The 17,300-nt window shown below is 52.7% G+C and overlaps 3 protein-coding genes across 3 annotated transcripts in view; 2 read left to right on the top strand and 1 right to left on the bottom strand.

Annotated features, from left to right (window-relative positions):
• Positions 1 to 9,915, bottom strand: part of SARM1 (sterile alpha and TIR motif containing 1) — a 28,656-nt gene extending 18,741 nt beyond the window's left edge. Inside the window, exon 1 of the mRNA XM_025361363.1 lies at positions 9,012 to 9,915. Within this exon, the coding sequence (XP_025217148.1) occupies positions 9,012 to 9,481 (470 nt within the window). The 5' untranslated portion in view covers positions 9,482 to 9,915. The remainder of the gene's footprint in view (positions 1 to 9,011) is intronic.
• Positions 9,916 to 10,614: 699 nt separating this feature from the next.
• Positions 10,615 to 14,157, top strand: VTN (vitronectin). Its single transcript, XM_025361365.1, has 8 exons — positions 10,615 to 11,283; positions 11,377 to 11,496; positions 11,572 to 11,916; positions 11,995 to 12,134; positions 12,427 to 12,583; positions 12,783 to 12,935; positions 13,395 to 13,742; positions 13,966 to 14,157. The coding sequence occupies exons 1-8, from the start codon at positions 11,220 to 11,222 to the stop codon at positions 14,076 to 14,078; spliced, it is 1,440 nt and encodes a 479-aa protein (XP_025217150.1). The 5' UTR covers positions 10,615 to 11,219; the 3' UTR covers positions 14,079 to 14,157.
• Positions 14,158 to 16,174: 2,017 nt separating this feature from the next.
• SEBOX (SEBOX homeobox) lies at positions 16,175 to 17,122 on the top strand. Its single transcript, XM_025361379.1, has 3 exons — positions 16,175 to 16,271; positions 16,437 to 16,597; positions 16,742 to 17,122. The coding sequence occupies exons 1-3, from the start codon at positions 16,175 to 16,177 to the stop codon at positions 17,120 to 17,122; spliced, it is 639 nt and encodes a 212-aa protein (XP_025217164.1).
• The last annotated feature ends 178 nt before the right edge of the window (positions 17,123 to 17,300 follow it).

Below are 17,300 nucleotides of genomic sequence, written 5' to 3'. Positions count from 1 at the left end.
CAATGAGTGAACCAGACCGTAGTGATAGGGCCTTGGCGCTAGCAAAACAGGATGATGTAATAGAGTGTGTCTAGAGGAGGGGTATGTGTGAAGAGGTGACATCTGAGAGCTTAATGTGGAGAAATCCCTGCATGCAAATATCTGGGAGGAGCATAACAGGTAGAGAGAGGAGCAAGGATGAAGGCCCGAGGGCAGAGGAGCTGATGTGTTTGAGGAATAGAAAGAATGCCAGAGGTATTGCAATGTCTAAAACCAACAAGGGAAAATATAAAACCAGGCTGGGCAAGGTGGCTCATGCCTGTAGAGTGCTTGGCACAATGCCTGGCACATGGAGGCCAAGGTGGGAGGTTCACTTGAGACCAGCCTGGACAATAAAGTGAGACCCTGTGTCAAAAGAAAAAAAAAAGAGAGACAGAAAGAAAACAAAAAGAAAAGAAAAAAAAAATCAATGAGGGTTTATATGTAGAATATATCAGCAAATATTCAAATCAAGAAGAAAAAGGCAATACATTCAAAAGAAAATGGGCAAAGGACATAAACAGGCAATTGACAAGAGGAAATCCAAAATTTGAACAACCAGATAAACAGATGCTCTAACTCATTAGTAATCAGAGAAATGAAAATTAAAACAATAGCTATCACTACCTGAAATGTTCTTCAACAAAATCCTCTTCATGGTTAATCATTCCAATGTCTGCTCAAATGTTACTTCCTTCCAATCATCCAATCTAAAGGCTTTTCCCCATCACTTTCTAATTCATTACCCTATTTTATTGTCTTCAGGGCATTTAATAACTGATATTATATTAATAGTCTACTTGTTTGTTAGTTCCATAGAGCAGAAACCTTATCTGTCATTTTCTTTCTTTCTTTCTTTCTTTCTTTTCTTTCTTTCCCTCCCTCCCTCCCTCCCTCCCTCCCTCCCTCCCTCCCTCCCTCTCTCTCTCTCTCTCTCTCTCTCTCTCTTTCTTTCTTTCTTTCTTTCTTTCTTTCTTTCTTTCTTTCTTTCTTTTTTGAGGCAGAGTCTCACTCTGTAACCCGGGCTGGAGTGCAGTGGCCGGATCTCGGCTCACTGCAAGCTCCGCCTCCCGGGTTCACGCCTGCCTCAGCCTCCTGAGTAGCTGGGACTACAGGCGCCCGCCACCTCCCCCGGCTAGTTTTTTGTATTTTTTAGTAGAGACGGGGTTTCACCGTGTTAGCCAGGATGGTCTTGATCTCCTGACCTCGTGATCCGCCTGTCTCGGCCTCCCAAAGTGCTGGGATTACAGGCTTGAGCCACCGCGCCTGGCCCATTTTCTTTCTTAAAATGATCTAAATGGAGAAAATTACCCTTTCCTAGAGTTTCTTCACCTAAATCATTTTATTTTATTTCAAAGGTCATTTCCACTTTCCTTTGTCCCTGACCACGCTCCACACACATACCTTGAATAAAATGTTCACTGGCAGAAAACAAACAGAAAACCAGCTACCACTTTACACCTGTTAGATGGGCAAACTCAGAAGCTGAACAATACAGGCAACCTTTCCCAAAGAGATTATCATATAGATAGACAAGAGCACTTAGACAAGGATGTTCACTGCAGTGTCATTTGTAGTGTGAGGAAGTTGGAGGCAATCAGTAGCAAGCCTGGGGAGAGTCAGGTAACATAGGCAGGTGCCCACTCTGTAGGATTTGGGGGGAGGTCCAAGTGACTGAGCGGGTGATAACACAGCAACATGAACCAGGACAACATAGCCTGGGCAACGTAGCAAACCCCTATCTCTACGAAATCAAAAAATTAGCCAGGTATGGTGGCAGAGGCCTGTAGTCCCAGCTACCTGAGAGGCTGAGGCAGGATGATAGTTTGAGCCCAGTAGGTTGAGGCTACAGTGAGTCATGATTGGGCCACTGCACTCCAACCTGGGCATCAGAGCGAGACCCTGTCTCAACAAACCAACCAACCAAACAAAAAAAAACAAAAGAAAACCCCCAACAAAACCCAATACTGAGTGGGAAAAAGTAAGAAATAGAATGTGCTATATGACAGCACCATTTATATACATTTAAAATACCTGTACACAAAACCAAGAATAAAGATTTAAAGATTTTAGCAGAACACAGATAGAAAGATACACATTAGATATACTGAATGGTTCCCTATGGAGTAAGGGCAAGAGAATAGTGGGGGCACTAGTCAGGAGGAGAAGGAGAGATTGCATTTCAGGCACAGGTATACGCAAAGAGTTGGAGGTGTTGGAGAGCCGGTGCACTTGGGGAGCTGCCCACACTTTCATGGCTGAGGCAGAAAATTCAAGGGGAGAGTGAAAAGGGATTGGACCTGGGGGCCTTTTGAGGCACCTCAAGGCATTTGTACTCTATTTTGATGTCAAAGAGAAGCCACTGCAGGGAGGAGAGTGGCCTGGCCATGTTTGGGTTTTAGAAAATTCAGTCTGGCTATGGTGGAGAGGACAGATCCAATAGAGAGAACTTGGAGGCCCGCTGAGCAGGTGGGAGAGTTGCCACATCCTGGTAGAGCTTCAGGCTTCCTGCCTTACTGACCTCCACAAATGATGTCCTCCACAGATGGCTGGGCACAGTGGCTCATGCCTGTAATCCCAGCACTTTGGGAGGCCAAGGCAGGAGGATCACTTGAGGTCAGGAGTTTGAGACCAGCCTTGCCAACATGGTCTAAAATTACATCGCTACTAAAATTACATCGCTACTAAAATTACAAAAATTAGCCAGGTGTAATGGTGTGCGCTTGTAATCCCAGCTACTCAGGAGGCTGAGGCAGGAGAATCACTTGACCCTGGGAGGCAGAGGTTGCAGTGAGCTGAGGCTGCACCAGTGCTCTACAGCCTGGGTGACATAGTGAGACTCCATCTAAAAAAAAAAAAAAAAAGGTGATGTCCTCCACAGGTGACATTACTGCCAAAGAGATAGAGGCCCAGCCAGCAACGGAGTCCTTGCCCAGAGGGCACCACAGTGACCATAGTGCATGTGATTTTGTGTCCACTGCAGAACCTAGCTGAGTCTGGAACATGCCATAGGGCCGGCGCAGATTTGCTGAGTTGACCCCACAGCTTCTCGGCAGCCTATCTTCAAAGAAACAGATGGGTCCTAATCATTCATAGAGGCTGCTGGAACTACAGTTATTTCTTCCTCTTGTATTTTTTTTTTTTTTTTTCCAATTTGACATGGGGTCTCACTTTGTCACCCGGACTGGAGTGCAGTGGCATGATCACAGCTCACTGCAGCCTTGGCCATCTAGGTTCAATTGATCCTCCCAACTCAGTTACCTGAGTAGCTGGGACTACAGACATGTACCACCATGTCTGGCTGATTTTTATTTTGTTTTGTTTTATTTTACTTTGTAGGATTGTTTGACAGGATCCCATTATGTTGCCCAGGCTGGTCTCAAACTCCCAGGATTGCTGGGCTCAAGCAATCCTCCCACTTTGGCCTCCCAAAGAGCTGGGAATACAGGCGTGAGCCACCTCGCCTGGCCCAATTATTCCTTTTACCAGTGAGAAAACCAAAACTCAGAGAGGTTACATGACATGCCCAGAGTCACACAGCTTCTGAGAGGCACAGCTGAGATTTGAAACCAGATCTGCCTGTCTCCAGAGTTCAAGATCCTTCACCTTCACTTTGCATTTCCACACATCTGACTACATAAATGCCTAGAATATAAGAGCCAGGATGTGCTTAAGAAATATATAATGTGGCCAGGCATGGTGGCTCACACCTGTAATCCCAACACTTTGGGAGGCCGATGTGGGCAGATCACTTGACGTCAGGAGTTCGAGACCAGCCTGGCCAACATGGTGAAACTCTATCTCTATTAAAAACACAAAAACTAACTGGGTGTGGTAGCAGGCGCCTGTAATCCCAGCTACTCGGGAGGCTGAGGCATGAGAATCACTTGAGCCTGGGAGGCAGAGGTTGCAGTGAGCCAAGATCGTGCCACTGCAATCCAGCCTGGGTGACAGAGGGAGACTCCATCTCAAAAAATAAAAAACAGGTCGGGCGCGGTGGCTCACGCCTGTAATCCCAGCACTTTGGGAGGCCGAGGCGGGTGGATCACAAGGTCAGGAGATCGAGACCATCCCATCCCGGCTCACACAGTGAAACCCCCTCTCTACTAAAAATACTAAAACTAGCCGGGCGAGGTGGTGGGCGCCTGTAGTCCCAGCTACTCGGGAGGCTGAGGCAGGAGAATGGCGTGAACCCGGGAGGCGGAGCTTGCAGTGAGCCGAGATCGCACCACTGCACTCCAGCCTGGGCGACAGAGCGAGACTCCGTCTCAAAAAAAAAAAAAATAAATAAAATAAATAAAATAAATAAATAAATAAAAAACAAAATAAGAAAATTATTTAATCTGGCTGAATGCAGTGGCTCATGTCTGTAATTTCAGTACTTTGGGAGCCCAAGGCAGTAGGATTGCTTGAGTCCCGGAGTTTGAGACCAGCCTGGGCAACATAGCAAGACCCAGTTTCTACAAAAAACAAAAAACAAAAAAGATGAGAAAGAAATTGTCTAATCCAACACCCTTCTTTTCTTTTCTTTCTTTCTTTTCTTTTCTTTTTTCTTTCTTTCTTTTTTTTTTTTGACAGGATCTCACTCTGTCACCTAGGCTGGAGTGCAGTGGCGTGATCTCAGCTCGCTGCAACCTCCACCTCCTGGGTTCAACTGATTCTCATGTCTCAGCCTCCCAAGTAGCTGGGATTACGGAAATGTACCACGACGCCTGGCTCTTTTTTTTTTTTTTTTTTTTTTTTTTAGTAGAGACAGAATTTTACCACGTTGGCCAGGCAATCTCGAACTCCTGACCTCAAACGATTCGCCCGCCTTGGCCTCCCAAAGTGCTGAGATTATAGGCGTGAGCCACCGCACCCGGCCAGCCAACATCCTCATATTCAGAGGACTTACCTAAGGCCCAGTGAAGGGAAGGACTTGCTCAGGAACGTATCATTTCAGAGCCAGGACTTTATTTTGAGTCTCCTGATGCCCCAGCCCTCACCTTTCCCTATGAACCTGGCACCTTTACAGAGTGGAACTGTGCTGCACTCTTGTGATAACTACTCACCCAGCTCCCAGTTCTTCTGTGGTCTGAGAGGCTATGGGTCTGGTGAAATGGGCACATATTTTAGAATTACACAGGTCTGGATTCAAATTCCAGCTCCAAAGGAGGGAAAGATTGTATATATATATATTGCAAACATGTCTATATAATATACATGCAAATGCCTGTATATGCAAAGACTCTCTCTGGAAGGATATACAAGAAACTTCTTACAGTGATTTATCTCCAGAGAGGGGGTCTGGTTGAGAAGAACTTTTTTTTTAACAATCTTAATTTAATTTTTAAAAATTGAGACAGGGCTCTCACTATGTTGCCCAGGCTCGTCTCAATCGAACTCCTGGGCTCAAGCAATCCTCCTGCCTCAGCCTCCTAAAGTTCTGAGATTACAGGCATGAGCCACCATGCCTGGCCAAGAAGAACTTTTAACTGTATACCTTTTTTGTGCTTTTCCACTTTTTGAATTTATATGCAATGGCTTTCACGATTTTTTTTTTTTTTTTTTTTTTTTTTTTAGATGGAGTCTCGCTCTTGCCCAGGCTGGAGTGCAGTGGCATGATCTCGGCTCACTGCAATCTCCACCTCCCTGGTTCAAACAATTCCCCTGCCTCAACCTCCTGAGTAGCTAGGATTACAGGTGCACGTCATCACACCTGGCTAATTTTTTTGTATTTTTAGTAGAGATGGGGTTTCACCATGTTGGCCAGACTGGTCTCGAACTCCTGACCTCAGGCAATCCACCCACCTGGGCCTCCCAAAGTGCTGGGATTACAGGCATGAGACACTGCTCCCGGCAGCCTTTCTGTGATTTTAAAAACCTGTCTCCTCCATTTATTCATTGCATATTCCTGGGAAAGCCATTTAACTACTCTGAGGATAGCTTCATTAAGATCCCCTGAAGGCCGGGCGCGGTGGCTCAAGCCTGTAATCCCAGCACTTTGGGAGGCCGAGGCGGGCGGATCACGAGGTCCGGAGATCGAGACCATCCTGGCTAACATGGTGAAACCCCGTCTCTACTAAAAATACAAAAAACTAGCCGGGCGTGGTGGCGGGCGCCTGTAGTCCCAGCTACTCGGAGGCTGAGGCAGGAGAATGGCCTGAACCTGGGAGGCGGAGCTTGCAGTGAGCCGAGATCGCGCCACTGCACTCCAGCCTGGGTGACACAGCACGAGACTCCGTCTCAAAAAAAAAAAAAAAAAAAAAGATCCCCTGAAGGGGGTGGACTGTGAATATAGAGGGCTAGCAGTCATATGGGGCCCTCACTGGGTGTTGTGGGGCCAGATTTGAAGAACCATATTCTGTTGGACTTCTGGTAGTTGGAAGTCAGGAAAACTGTGACCTAGGCTCCTTGACAATGGGTGCAATAGCATCCTGAGAAGAAAGCAAGAGGGAGGTGGCAAAAAGGGGTGGGCGCACTGATGGAAGAGTTTTTTGTTTTTTTTGGTTTTTTTTTGGACAAGGTCTGGCTCTGTCGCTGAGGCTGGAATGCAGTGGCATGATCTCAGCTCATTGTGACCTCCGCCTCCTGGGCTCAAGTCATCCTCCCACCTCAGCCTCCTGAGTAGCTGGGACTACAGGTGCATGCCATCACGCCCGGCTAATTTGTATATTTTTTGTAGAGATGGGTTTTTGCCATCTTGCCCAGGCTGATCTTGAACTCCTGGTCTCAAGTGATCCACCCACCCAAAGGCATGAGCCACCATGCTTGCCCAGAAGAGCCTTCTTTGAGATGAGGAAGTGGAGGCTTGGTTGGTGAAGGAGAAAAAAGTTTCATAAACAAATTCTCAGTGTGTCACTTCCCTTCTCTTCCTTCCAGCCCCATTCTCATGCAGCCTACAGGGGGTGCAGGGATACTGCCCTTCTTTTTTCTTTTGAGATGGAGTCTCACTCTGTTGCCAAGGCTGGAGGGCAGTGGTGCAATCTCAGCTCACTGCAGCCTCTGCCCCCCAAGTTCCAGCAATTCTCCTGCCTCAGCCTTCAGAGTAGCTGGGGTTACAGGCACACACCACGCACCACCATGCCTGGCTAATTTTTGTGTTTCACCTGACCTCAGTGATCTGCCTGCCTTGGCCTCCCAAAGTGCTAGGATTATAGGCGTGAGCCACTGCACCACTACACCTGGTTGGGACAGTGCCTTTTTTTTTTTTTTTTTTTTTTTTTGAGACGGAGTCTTGCTCTGTCACCCATTGCTCTGTCACCCAGGGTGGGATGGAGTGCAATGGCACGATCTCGGCTCCCTGCAACCTCCACCTCCCGGGTTCAAGCGATTTTTCTGCCTCAGTCTCCCCAGTAGTTGGGATTACAGATGCCCACCACCATGCCCAGCTAATTTTTGTATTTTTTAGTAGAGACGGGGTTTCACCATGTTGGTCAGGCTGGTGTCAAACTCCTGACCTCAGGTGATCCACCCGTCTGGGTCTCCCAAAGTGCTGGGATTACAGGCGTGAGCCAAGGCGCCTGGCGGGGACCCTGCTTTTCTTTGGAGGCATTGTGATAGCAACCAGCCACGTTGTGCTCTGTCCTTGGTCCTGAAGATACCAGCGTGATGTTTCTTGGTACCAGGGACACTGGTTAGTGACTCTTCTCTCAGTAACTCTGAACCAGGTGAGAATTGTCATTTTTAACCCTGAAATATAGCAGTACTGTTTGCATCTTGCAGCCCTCCTCTCCTCGGGGTGCTGGCTGTACTCACTCTCCAGGGATTGTAGTTATAGCTACCTGACTCCACATCGCAAGCCTGCAGGGCACACCTACCAGTCTCGACCCCACCACACCCAGTGATCACACACATATTTTATTTGCTATCCCCTCCAAATTCATGGCCTATCCCCATCATGGCATCGGATGTCAGATGGGAGGTTAATGGCTTGCCAAATAAGCAGAACCCTATCTTGGTTTCCCAACCTAAATTGCTTAATTCATGCATTTTTGACAGTTGTGTCATTTCCAGCAATCACAAGGTAATTTTTTTCTTTTTGAAAATGGCAAGGAAAACACCCCCAACCCACTCCCTTCACACTTGTGAGAGCTGCATGAGCTGAAAGTGACTCTTCCAAAAACTCTTCTAAGCTTGAGAAGCTCGAGACTTCAGCATGAGACCGGAGTGTGAGAGCTTGGTCTGCTCTAGCATCAGAAGGGAGGGAAAGTGAGTCCTTGGAGGTCTTCATACTCCAGGAGAGATCCCAAGAGACATGCAAGAGTGGCAACAAGGCCTCTGTTTGACCCTCTTGCAGCGTCTTGGTGCTAAGTGGGGTGGAGGGAGAGAACAGACACTCCGCCTGGTCCCTGCCAGGCTCCACACCCCGGTGTCCTCTTCCCCTACCCATGCCTCCCAGCAGAAAACTGTTTCCCATCAGGAGCCGCAGAATGAGATCATATCTGGCCTGTTACAAGAACCAGAATGACTGATGGAGCAGAAGTTGGATTGGGGCGGCAAGAAGGGAGTAAGCAGCCTCAGGCCAGCACGCATTGCAGCCTGGAGAGGAGAGAAAGGAGAGTTCTCCCGCCCTCTTTTCTGAGCATTGTGTTTCCCTTCTTCTCCCATTGGGAGGGGGATGGGATGACGGGAAAAGGTGTCCTAGAAGGGAACCCAAGCCGGTGGGCAGAAGAGCTGTGGGCTTGGGAGGTGGGGAAGAGGAAGAATTGGCAATAGGATGCCATCTCCATCCATAGAGCCAGGGACAGACTCCTATCCTCTAACTCCACTCCTCACTCCACTAGCCCTGGGAGCAAATCTTAGTTCACTGTGACCCACTGGGCAAGTCACTAAACTTTCCTAAGCCTCAGTTTCCTTATCTGTGAAACGGACATGCTGATCCTAACAGAGATGTAGTGCAGGCAGGCAGAGAGGTGAGGGAGGCAAAGGCACGGCGCGAGGCACACGGGAACCCAGGCGCTTGACCGTCCACACCACGCGGCGCTCTCCCAACCCCGGCCCGGCGCGCTCACCGGTTCTCAGCCACCAGGATCTGCTCCAGCAGGCGCGCGGCCTGCACACGCGTCTCCAGCTCCGGCGCCTGCAGCAGCCGCAACAGCAGGTCGAGGCCGCCGTCCAGGCGGATGGCGTCGCACAGACCCTGGGCTACCTCGCGGCCCACGGCCGGCAGCAGCCAGGCCTCCTCCACCAGTTGGAAGACCTCGGCCAGGCCGGCGCCCACCGCCCGCGCGCCGCCCGCCTGCTTCAGCGCGGACAAGGCCTGCTGCAGCTCCGGCAGCGCGCGCTCCAGGGCGTCCTGCACCTCGGTGCCTGTCCCCGGCGATACTTCGCGGGGCCCGCGGCCGCCCGCAGCCCACCATGGGCCCGTGCCACCGCCCCCATCCGGCCCCGGCACCGCCAGCCGCTCGGCGCCCGGCCGTGGGCCCGACATGGCGAAGAAGCGACACAGCTTGTAGGCGGAGAGGAGCAGCGTCAGGACCATGGGCGCGGGGCCGCGGGGGACATCCCCGGCCTCGGGGGCCGCGCGGAGAGACCCGGGTTTTGGGAAAAGAGGGACCCGAGAGGGGTCGGGGGAAGAAGATGGAGGGGGAGGAATAGAGAGAAGGGTACCAGGCAAGGGTGCCGGTCAGAAGTTTGAGGGAGGAGTGAGGGCAGGATCGGGGGCGCAGCGGTTGGCAAAGGTGATGCAGGCCAAGATGCAGGGAGTGGGAGAAAGGAGAGAGCGAGGAGGCGAGGGATGGCTCCGGACGCCGGAGGGTAGAGGAGGCGGCGGCTGGAACAAAGCGTTGCCCGAGCAGGGGCTCGGCTGAGCTGGGAGATGCTCGGCAGCAGCCACGCCCCGGAACCGCAGCGGACCCGGGGCCGATGCCCCGCCTCTGGGTCCAGCGGGGCTCCTCCAGCCTCCTGCGCAGCCCCACCCCCAAGTCGTCCCCTGCCACGCCCACGCCCCTGGCCGGCCTTCCCCAGCCCCTCAGTCGCAGCCGCCTCCTCCTGCGCTGGACTTGGAGGAAGGGGGTCGAAAATGAGATGACAGTCTCCGTTCTCCACCTCCTCTTCCCCGCCCCGCGTGACACCAGTACGTGGGAGCAACACCGCTGCGTGCCCCCTCCCTACTAAGTGGTTAAAACAATCATCATAACTCTTAAGGCCCTTTTATGCCTGTTTCTCAGCTAGACCTCACAAGATGCCTCTGGGGTGGGAATCGGTGTTCCATTCCACAGCTGACTCCACTGAAGCCCATGAGGAAGAGATTGGCCAAAATCACAGTCCCCTCTGATTACAGAACAGAAAAATCAGCTAAAATCTCAGGATCACTTTTTTTTCAGGTGATGGCAGGACTTCAGAAGCTCTGTGGACACCTGAAATTGGGCACAAAATCAGGTGTTTCATGCCAGTGGGCATTTTCCAGGTAGAGGGATCGTATTTCTCTTGAGAGTCTAAAAGTGTGAACAAACCCACTCTTTACAGATGGGAAGACTGAGGCTGGGGACAGGGAGTGGCCTGCTCAGAAAAGACTCAGAAATCAAATCTAGTTCAGTGGGTTGATATTTACCCAAATTTCCAGCCTGGGGAGATTGATGCACCCAAGAGAAGAACCCAGAAATGAAACTTTGTTCTTTTATGCTAAAAAAGAAAATTCCCCAGAGTGCTTACAAACTCTCCTCCCACTCCCTTTTTCCTGCCCTAAATAAACAATGGCGAATGAGCACCCAGCCAGGGATGTGTCTGATCAAACAATCATGGATCAATAGCCATGTTTGGAGAAGGAATTTGTGACTGCTCCAGCTACTGGGCATTTTGTCTGTTTCAGTTCATGTAATCTCCCAACACCCCATGAGGCAAGGGGGTTAATCCCATTTTGCTGAAACTGAACTAAGAGAGATAAAGCTGTTGCCCAATGAGCCTTCTTTCTGGCCTCCAGATCCGCGGTGCTAATTCCCCTTCTGATGACCTAATGATTCTGAGCTTGGCAAAGGTCTTATCTCCCAGCTCTCCCAGGCCCAGTGTTCCAGGAATGTGACCTTTGCTGCAGCAGCCGCTGGAGGGGGCAGAGGGGATGGGCTGGAGGTTGAGCAAACAGAGCAGCAGAAAAGGCAGTTCCTCTTCTTCAGTCCCCTCCCTCCCTGTCTCTGCCTCTCCCTCCCTTCCTCAGGCATCAGGGCGGAGACTTCAGGGAGATCAGAGCCCAGCTTGCCAGGCACTGAGCTAGAAGTCCCGCCATGGCACCCCTGAGACCCCTTCTCATGCTGGCCCTGCTGGCATGGGTTGCTGTGGCTGACCAAGGTACAGGGGGGTGTTGGTGGCCATCTGGGTCAATGTAGGGAGGGCGAGGGTGGCCCGGGCTTGGTGGCACCTACTGACACCCCTTCCTCAAAGAGTCATGCAAGGGCCGCTGCACTGAGGGCTTCAATGCTGACAAGAAGTGCCAGTGTGATGAGCTCTGCTCTTACTACCAGAGCTGCTGCACAGACTATACGGCTGAGTGCAAGCCCCAAGGTGTGTTCAGAGCCCAGGTGGGTGGGCGGGGGTGCCCCTTGCAGCTGGAGACTCACTACCATCCACTCTCTGCAGTGACTCGTGGGGATGTGTTCACTATGCCGGAGGATGAGTATGTGATCTATGACGACGGTGAGGAGAAAAACAATGCCACCATCCATGAACAGCCGGAGGGCTCCTCCCCGAGCCCTGACCTCCAGGCCCAGCCCGAAGGGCATCCTGAGCAGGCAACTGTTCTGAACCCTGAGGAAGAATCCCCTGCACCTGAGGTGGGCATCTCTAAGCCTGAGGGGACGGACTCAAGGCCAGAGACCCTTCGTCCAGGGACCCCTGAGCTCCCAGCAGAGGAGGAGCTATGCAGTGGGAAACCCTTCGACGCCTTCACCGACCTCAAGAACGGTTCCCTCTTTGCCTTCCGAGGTGAATCCAGGGCAGGTATTGGGGATGGGGGTCTGCCCCAGGAGCGTCCCCGCTCTCACACCACCTCCTCCACTGTAGGGCAGTACTGCTATGAACTGGATGAAAAGGCAGTGATGCCTGGATACCCCAAGCTCATCCGAGATGTCTGGGGCATCGAGGGCCCCATTGATGCCGCCTTCACCCGCATCAACTGTCAGGGGAAGACCTACCTCTTCAAGGTGCCAGCAGCTGTGGACCAGGGTAGAAAGCATCTAGGGAGGGTTTGAGAGCTATTGCTCCCAGGGACAGGGTGGACAGGGAGGCTGGACCCAGGGCGCTGCAGGACCTGGTGGGCGCTCTGTGAGCACAGGGCAGGACCTGGTGGGCGCTCTGTGAGCACAGGGCAGCCCCAAGACTCCAGGTCCTGGGCAGTGAACCTGAACCTGCGAACGGCTGCCTTAGGGCAAGGCACTCTGCCTCTGTGCCTAGCCAGCAGCCTCCATACCCCTTTTCACTCTCCCCACCTCTTAGGGTAGTCAGTACTGGCGCTTTGAGGATGGTGTCCTGGACCCTGATTACCCCCGAAATATCTCTGATGGCTTCGATGGCATCCCAGACAACGTGGACGCAGCCTTGGCCCTCCCTGCCCATAGCTACAGTGGCAGGGAGCGGGTCTACTTCTTCAAGGGTACTCAGGGGCTGGGTGGGAGACTGAGCAGGCAGCGGAGCAGTCTTGGATTCCTTTCACACTTCACTGGGGACAGGCCTCAGCATGTGCCCACCCCATACCCCCACCTCATGCTGGGAGATCCTAACTTCAACAACCTCTGGGATCTCCAGTCTGGCTCTGGCCCAGCCCTCCTAATGCCCACCACCCCGCTCCCCAGGGAAACAGTACTGGGAGTACCAGTTCCAGCACCAGCCCAGTCAGGAGGAGTGTGAAGGCAGCTCCCGGTCGGCTGTGTTTGAGCACTTTGCCGTGATGCAGCGGGACAGCTGGGAGGACATCTTCGAGCTTCTTTTCTGGGGCAGAACCTCTGGTATGGAGAGAGGGCAAGTCTTTCTTCTCCTTCAAAAGGGCTGAAACCCCTGGCTAGTGGTAGAGCCAAGTTGGCTGGAGGGGGCTGTGGTCGTGGAGCTATCGATCAAAGTCTATTTGCTCAGGCCAGACTTTGCTTCTGTTGACCTTTTGGGGGAAGCTCGGCTCTACCTGGACCCCACACCTTGGACTTTGCCTAGCACAGCCGAGGGCACAGCCAGCAGAGGGAGGGGCTATGGCTGAGGAGTTTAGGGGGCCTGGGGGGGTGGGGTCTAGACACCAGTGATATGGTGGAGGGAGCACACAGTGAAGGGCATTGGACTGAGAATCAAAGGCCTGGCTCTGCCATTCGCTGCTGTGTGTCTTTGGGCAAGATGCAGCAGATGAACTCTAACGACCTTGCTGGAGGGGGCAAGATTCAGACCCCTAAGACCTCTCATTCACCCCTTCCCTGCCACAGCTGGTATGAGACAGCCCCAGTTCATTAGCCGGGACTGGCATGGTGTGCCAGGGCAAGTGGACGCAGCCATGGCTGGCCGCATCTACGTCTCAGGCATGGCACCCCACCCCTCCTTGGCCAAGAAGCAGAAGTTTAGGCGTCGCAACCGCAAAGGCTACCGTTCAGACCGAGGCCACAGCCGTGGCCGCAACCAGAACTCCCGCCGGCCATCCCGCGCCATGTGGCGGCTGTCCTTGTTCTCCAGTGAGGAGAGTAACTTGGGAGCCGACAACTATGATGACTACAGGATGGACTGGCTTGTGCCTGCCACCTGTGAACCCATCCAGAGTGTCTTCTTCTTCTCTGGAGGTAGGAGCCCTTGCCACCCCTGAAGCTGCTCTAGCTTGGGTTTTCCTTGCTGTCCCTGGTCCATAAGGGCTGAATACAGCTCGCAGGTAGTGACCACAGAAAGCCGGGCCGGAAGTCCTTAGCTGCATCGTGGATGTTCACTTTTCCTTCTGAGACTTTCTTAAGGGAAGAGTGGGCAGGGCCAGGCTGGGCCTCACGCACCCTCTGCTTTCCTCTCTTCCAGACAAGTACTACCGAGTCAACCTTCGCACACGGCGAGTGGACGCTGTGGACCCTCCCTACCCACGCTCCATCGCCCAGTACTGGCTGGGCTGCCCAGCTCCTGGCCATCTGTAGGAGGCAGAGCCCACAAGTCTGGGCCCGCTGTAGCTCCCTCCTCCAATCTCCTTCCCCCAGCCCAATAAAGGTCCCTGAGTTTAAGACTACTGTCCTGACTGGGGTGGATACATCCCTGCCTGGGTAAAGGAGGGGAAGCTGGGCTGTCAGAATGGGTTGGTGAAGGGGGCAGAGAAGGGCCTCGCTGTGTTCAACCCATGTTGGGCTCAGGACTTCTCTGTGAACCGAAGTTTGGGACTGGGGAAGGCCTCCCGAGAGCTACCCTTCCTCTTGAGCTAAGCAACCCCCAGCAACCCACCAGCAGCTAAGCAGGCACTTGAACCCCTCTGATGGTGACAGAGTTACCAGGCCAGCCTCCTTGGGTGAGGCTTGCTTTGCCCCTTGGAGTTGACTAGGGTCTTGGAGGAGAGAGAAGGGGCAAGAGGTGGTGAGGTTCTGGCTCAGCTTTTTTGTCCATCCTGATCTGAAATCATAGTAGCTCCGGCTCCTGAAGTCACTGTGCTTCCCCAAACCCACCCCTAGAGTGAGCCTTTCTTGAGGTCTCTGTCTAGGGTCTAGGATGGGGAGCAGCAAGACCAGGAGAGATAGTGAAGGGGAGAAACTGAAAGGAAATTCAAAAGCACACACTTCTCATGGAAAAGTGGCCCAGGAGTCCAGGAGTTTGAGGCTGCACTGAGCTATTATCGTACCACTGCACTCCAACCTGGGCAATAGAGTGAGACTCTGTCTCTAAAAACAGAACAAAACAAAAAAAGGAGGGAATTTTTGGCTGGACATGGTGGCTCATGCCTGTAATTCGAGCACTTTGGGAAGCCAAGGTGGGAGGATTGCTGGAACCCAGAAGTTGGAGACCAGCCTAGGCAATATAACAAGACACCATCTCTACAAAAAATAAATAAGTTAGCTGGGCAACTTATGGGTGGTGTGTGCCTGTAGTCCCAGCTACTTAGGAGGCTGAGGTGGGAGGATTGCTTAAGCCTGGGAGGTTGAGGCTGCAGTGAGCAGAAATCACACCACTGTACTCCAGCCTGGGCAACAGAGTGAGAAAAACAAAATTTAGGCCAGGCACGGTGGCTCACGCCTGTAATCCCAGCACTTTGGAAAGCCAAGGTGGGTGGATCATGCGGTTAGGAGTTCAAGACCAGCCTGGCCAACATGGTGAAACCCTGTCTCTACTAAAAATACAAAAAAATTAGCCGGGTGTGGTGGTGGGCACCTGTAATGCCAGCTACTCTGGAGGAAGAGGCAGGAGAATTGCTTGAACCCAGGAGGTGGAGGTTGCAGTGAGCCAAGATCGTGCCACTGCACTCCAGGCTGGGTGACAAAGCAAGACTCCATCTTGAAAAAAAAAAAAAAAAAAAAAAAAAAAAAAAAAAATTTAAGGAAAAGTGGTTCAGAATGTGTCCAAGGAAGAGAATACTATACACATAGTATTGTGTATAGTATTTATCATCTTTCTTAGAACCCCTCAACTGCACCTGTGGAACCTCCTCTGGTTCCAGGTTCCGAACCCCAGGAAGTCCATCTGGCTCTTGAAGGGCCAGAGAGATAAAGGGTTAGATGCAGGCAAAGTTCTAAAGCAGACCTGAGGGTAACCTGGTGACGATATCTGTTCCCCAGTCCCGCTGACAGCAGCTGGCTCCCATTCATCCTGTTGTCACCTTACCATCCTTCTCATCCTGTTCCACTTCACCAGCCCAGTCCCCAGTTGTAGGAGAGGTCTCCACCCCCTCTCCCCTGAAGGCAGCCAGGTTCAGAGCACTAAGGGCTCCAGAAGGGGCAGCCAGTGCCTGGGAGCACTGGAGAGATGGTTTTCTTTGGCTTCCTGGAAGGACCCCTGGGAGGATTTTCATGAAGTATGGGATTTCAGGTACAGACTGCCAGAGTTTGTGGTTTGAGGAGGGATGCTGGGTCCAGCTTCCTTTGTGAGGCCCTGGAGGGGCAGGGGGTACACAATTTACCCCACCCATACCCTCATAAGCCCAACCCAGCCTCCAGTCTTCCCCACCGAGACTTCTCTGCTTTGCTTGAGCTGGACTCTAAACCTCTCCCCTCCTGGAGGCGGGGCCAGCTACCCTGAGCAGGATAAAATCCAAATGGAGGGGTCTGGTGTGGGCACAGCCCTGGCATGGCCCTCTGGCACCTTACCCTTTGCCAGCTCCATGGGCAGCCCTGTGGATGCATCCTCAGCAGGTGATCTGATGGGGAAATGTGGGCAGGGTGAGGACGCAGGGCACGGTGGGATGAGGGAAGGTTGAAGAGGGATGGGAGTAGGGACTTCAGGGTTGATTGAGGGCTTTAAGGCTGGGTGGAGGCTCTTTCAGCAAGTCCCGGCTTGACCCCCACTGTGGCCCGCAGACGGTGGCAGTGGGTTGGGTTCCCACCAGAGAAAGCGGACCACCTTCAGCAAAGGGCAGCTGCTGGAGCTGGAAAGGGCGTTTGCAGCATGGCCCTACCCCGACATCAGCACCCATGAGCACCTGGCCCAGGTCACTCGCCTTCCTGAGGCCAAGATACAGGTGAGCTGCGACCCCTTCTCACACAGCCAACATCTGGGCTTGGCCCACAGCCCCTTCGCTGGGTAGCCTGCCTTCAGGTTGTTTCCCATGTCCCTGGGTGGAGGGGATGCTGGGGCCAGAAGACTCCTTCTTCTTCCCTAGCAGGTATGGTTCCAGAACCGCCGGGCCAAAAGAATCAAGAACAGGAAGTCAAGAAGTCTAAGCCCCCGGCCTGAGTCCCACCAGAGCTCCTGTTCTCTTCCAGACACCTTCCAGCAGCCCTGGGATCCCCAAATACCAGGCCAACCTCCACTCTCCAGCGGCACACCTCAGTGTACCTCAGTGTGTCAATACACCTCCTGTCCAGCTCCTGGCTTAAGTCCAGGGCAGGGCTGGGAAGGGGCTAAAGCTGTAGCCCCACGGGGACCAGGTGGGGCTTCAGAAGTCCACCCTTTCTTAGAGCGAGCTACTCCCCAGACTTCACTAGGCAGCCTGTCTGACCTCATCTATGCCTTGGCCACTGTCACCAATGTGGACCACGCCTAGTCTTGGTCCAGAACTTGCAAGACCCCTCCTCTGACTCCTGTAGCCCACCCTGCCCCTCCTGGGACTGAACACATCAGAAGTGGATCCCCCGGCCCCACCTTTTATGCAAAGGAGTTCCCTATCAGAAAGGAATTTAGCTCAGGCATCCCTCCCTTCCACTGGCCTCCAGGCCAGCCTA

Source organism: Theropithecus gelada, chromosome 16 (genome assembly GCF_003255815.1).
Source record: "Theropithecus gelada isolate Dixy chromosome 16, Tgel_1.0, whole genome shotgun sequence".
In the NCBI taxonomy this organism is placed as follows: domain Eukaryota; kingdom Metazoa; phylum Chordata; class Mammalia; order Primates; family Cercopithecidae; genus Theropithecus; species Theropithecus gelada.
This window is presented reverse-complemented; position numbering and strand designations above follow the sequence as displayed.

Excerpts from the sequence above, each read along its gene's own strand:
- VTN (XM_025361365.1), top strand. The coding sequence starts at position 11,220 with ATGGCACCCCTGAGACCCCTTCTCATGCTGGCCCTGCTGGCATGGGTT. Across the intron at positions 12,584-12,782 it reads GCGGGTCTACTTCTTCAAGG|GGAAACAGTACTGGGAGTAC; the intron begins GTACTCAGGGGC and ends CCCGCTCCCCAG. Across the intron at positions 12,936-13,394 it reads TTTCTGGGGCAGAACCTCTG|CTGGTATGAGACAGCCCCAG; the intron begins GTATGGAGAGAG and ends TCCCTGCCACAG.
- SEBOX (XM_025361379.1), top strand. The coding sequence starts at position 16,175 with ATGGAGGGGTCTGGTGTGGGCACAGCCCTGGCATGGCCCTCTGGCACC. Across the intron at positions 16,272-16,436 it reads TGTGGATGCATCCTCAGCAG|ACGGTGGCAGTGGGTTGGGT; the intron begins GTGATCTGATGG and ends TGTGGCCCGCAG. Across the intron at positions 16,598-16,741 it reads TTCCTGAGGCCAAGATACAG|GTATGGTTCCAGAACCGCCG; the intron begins GTGAGCTGCGAC and ends CTTCCCTAGCAG.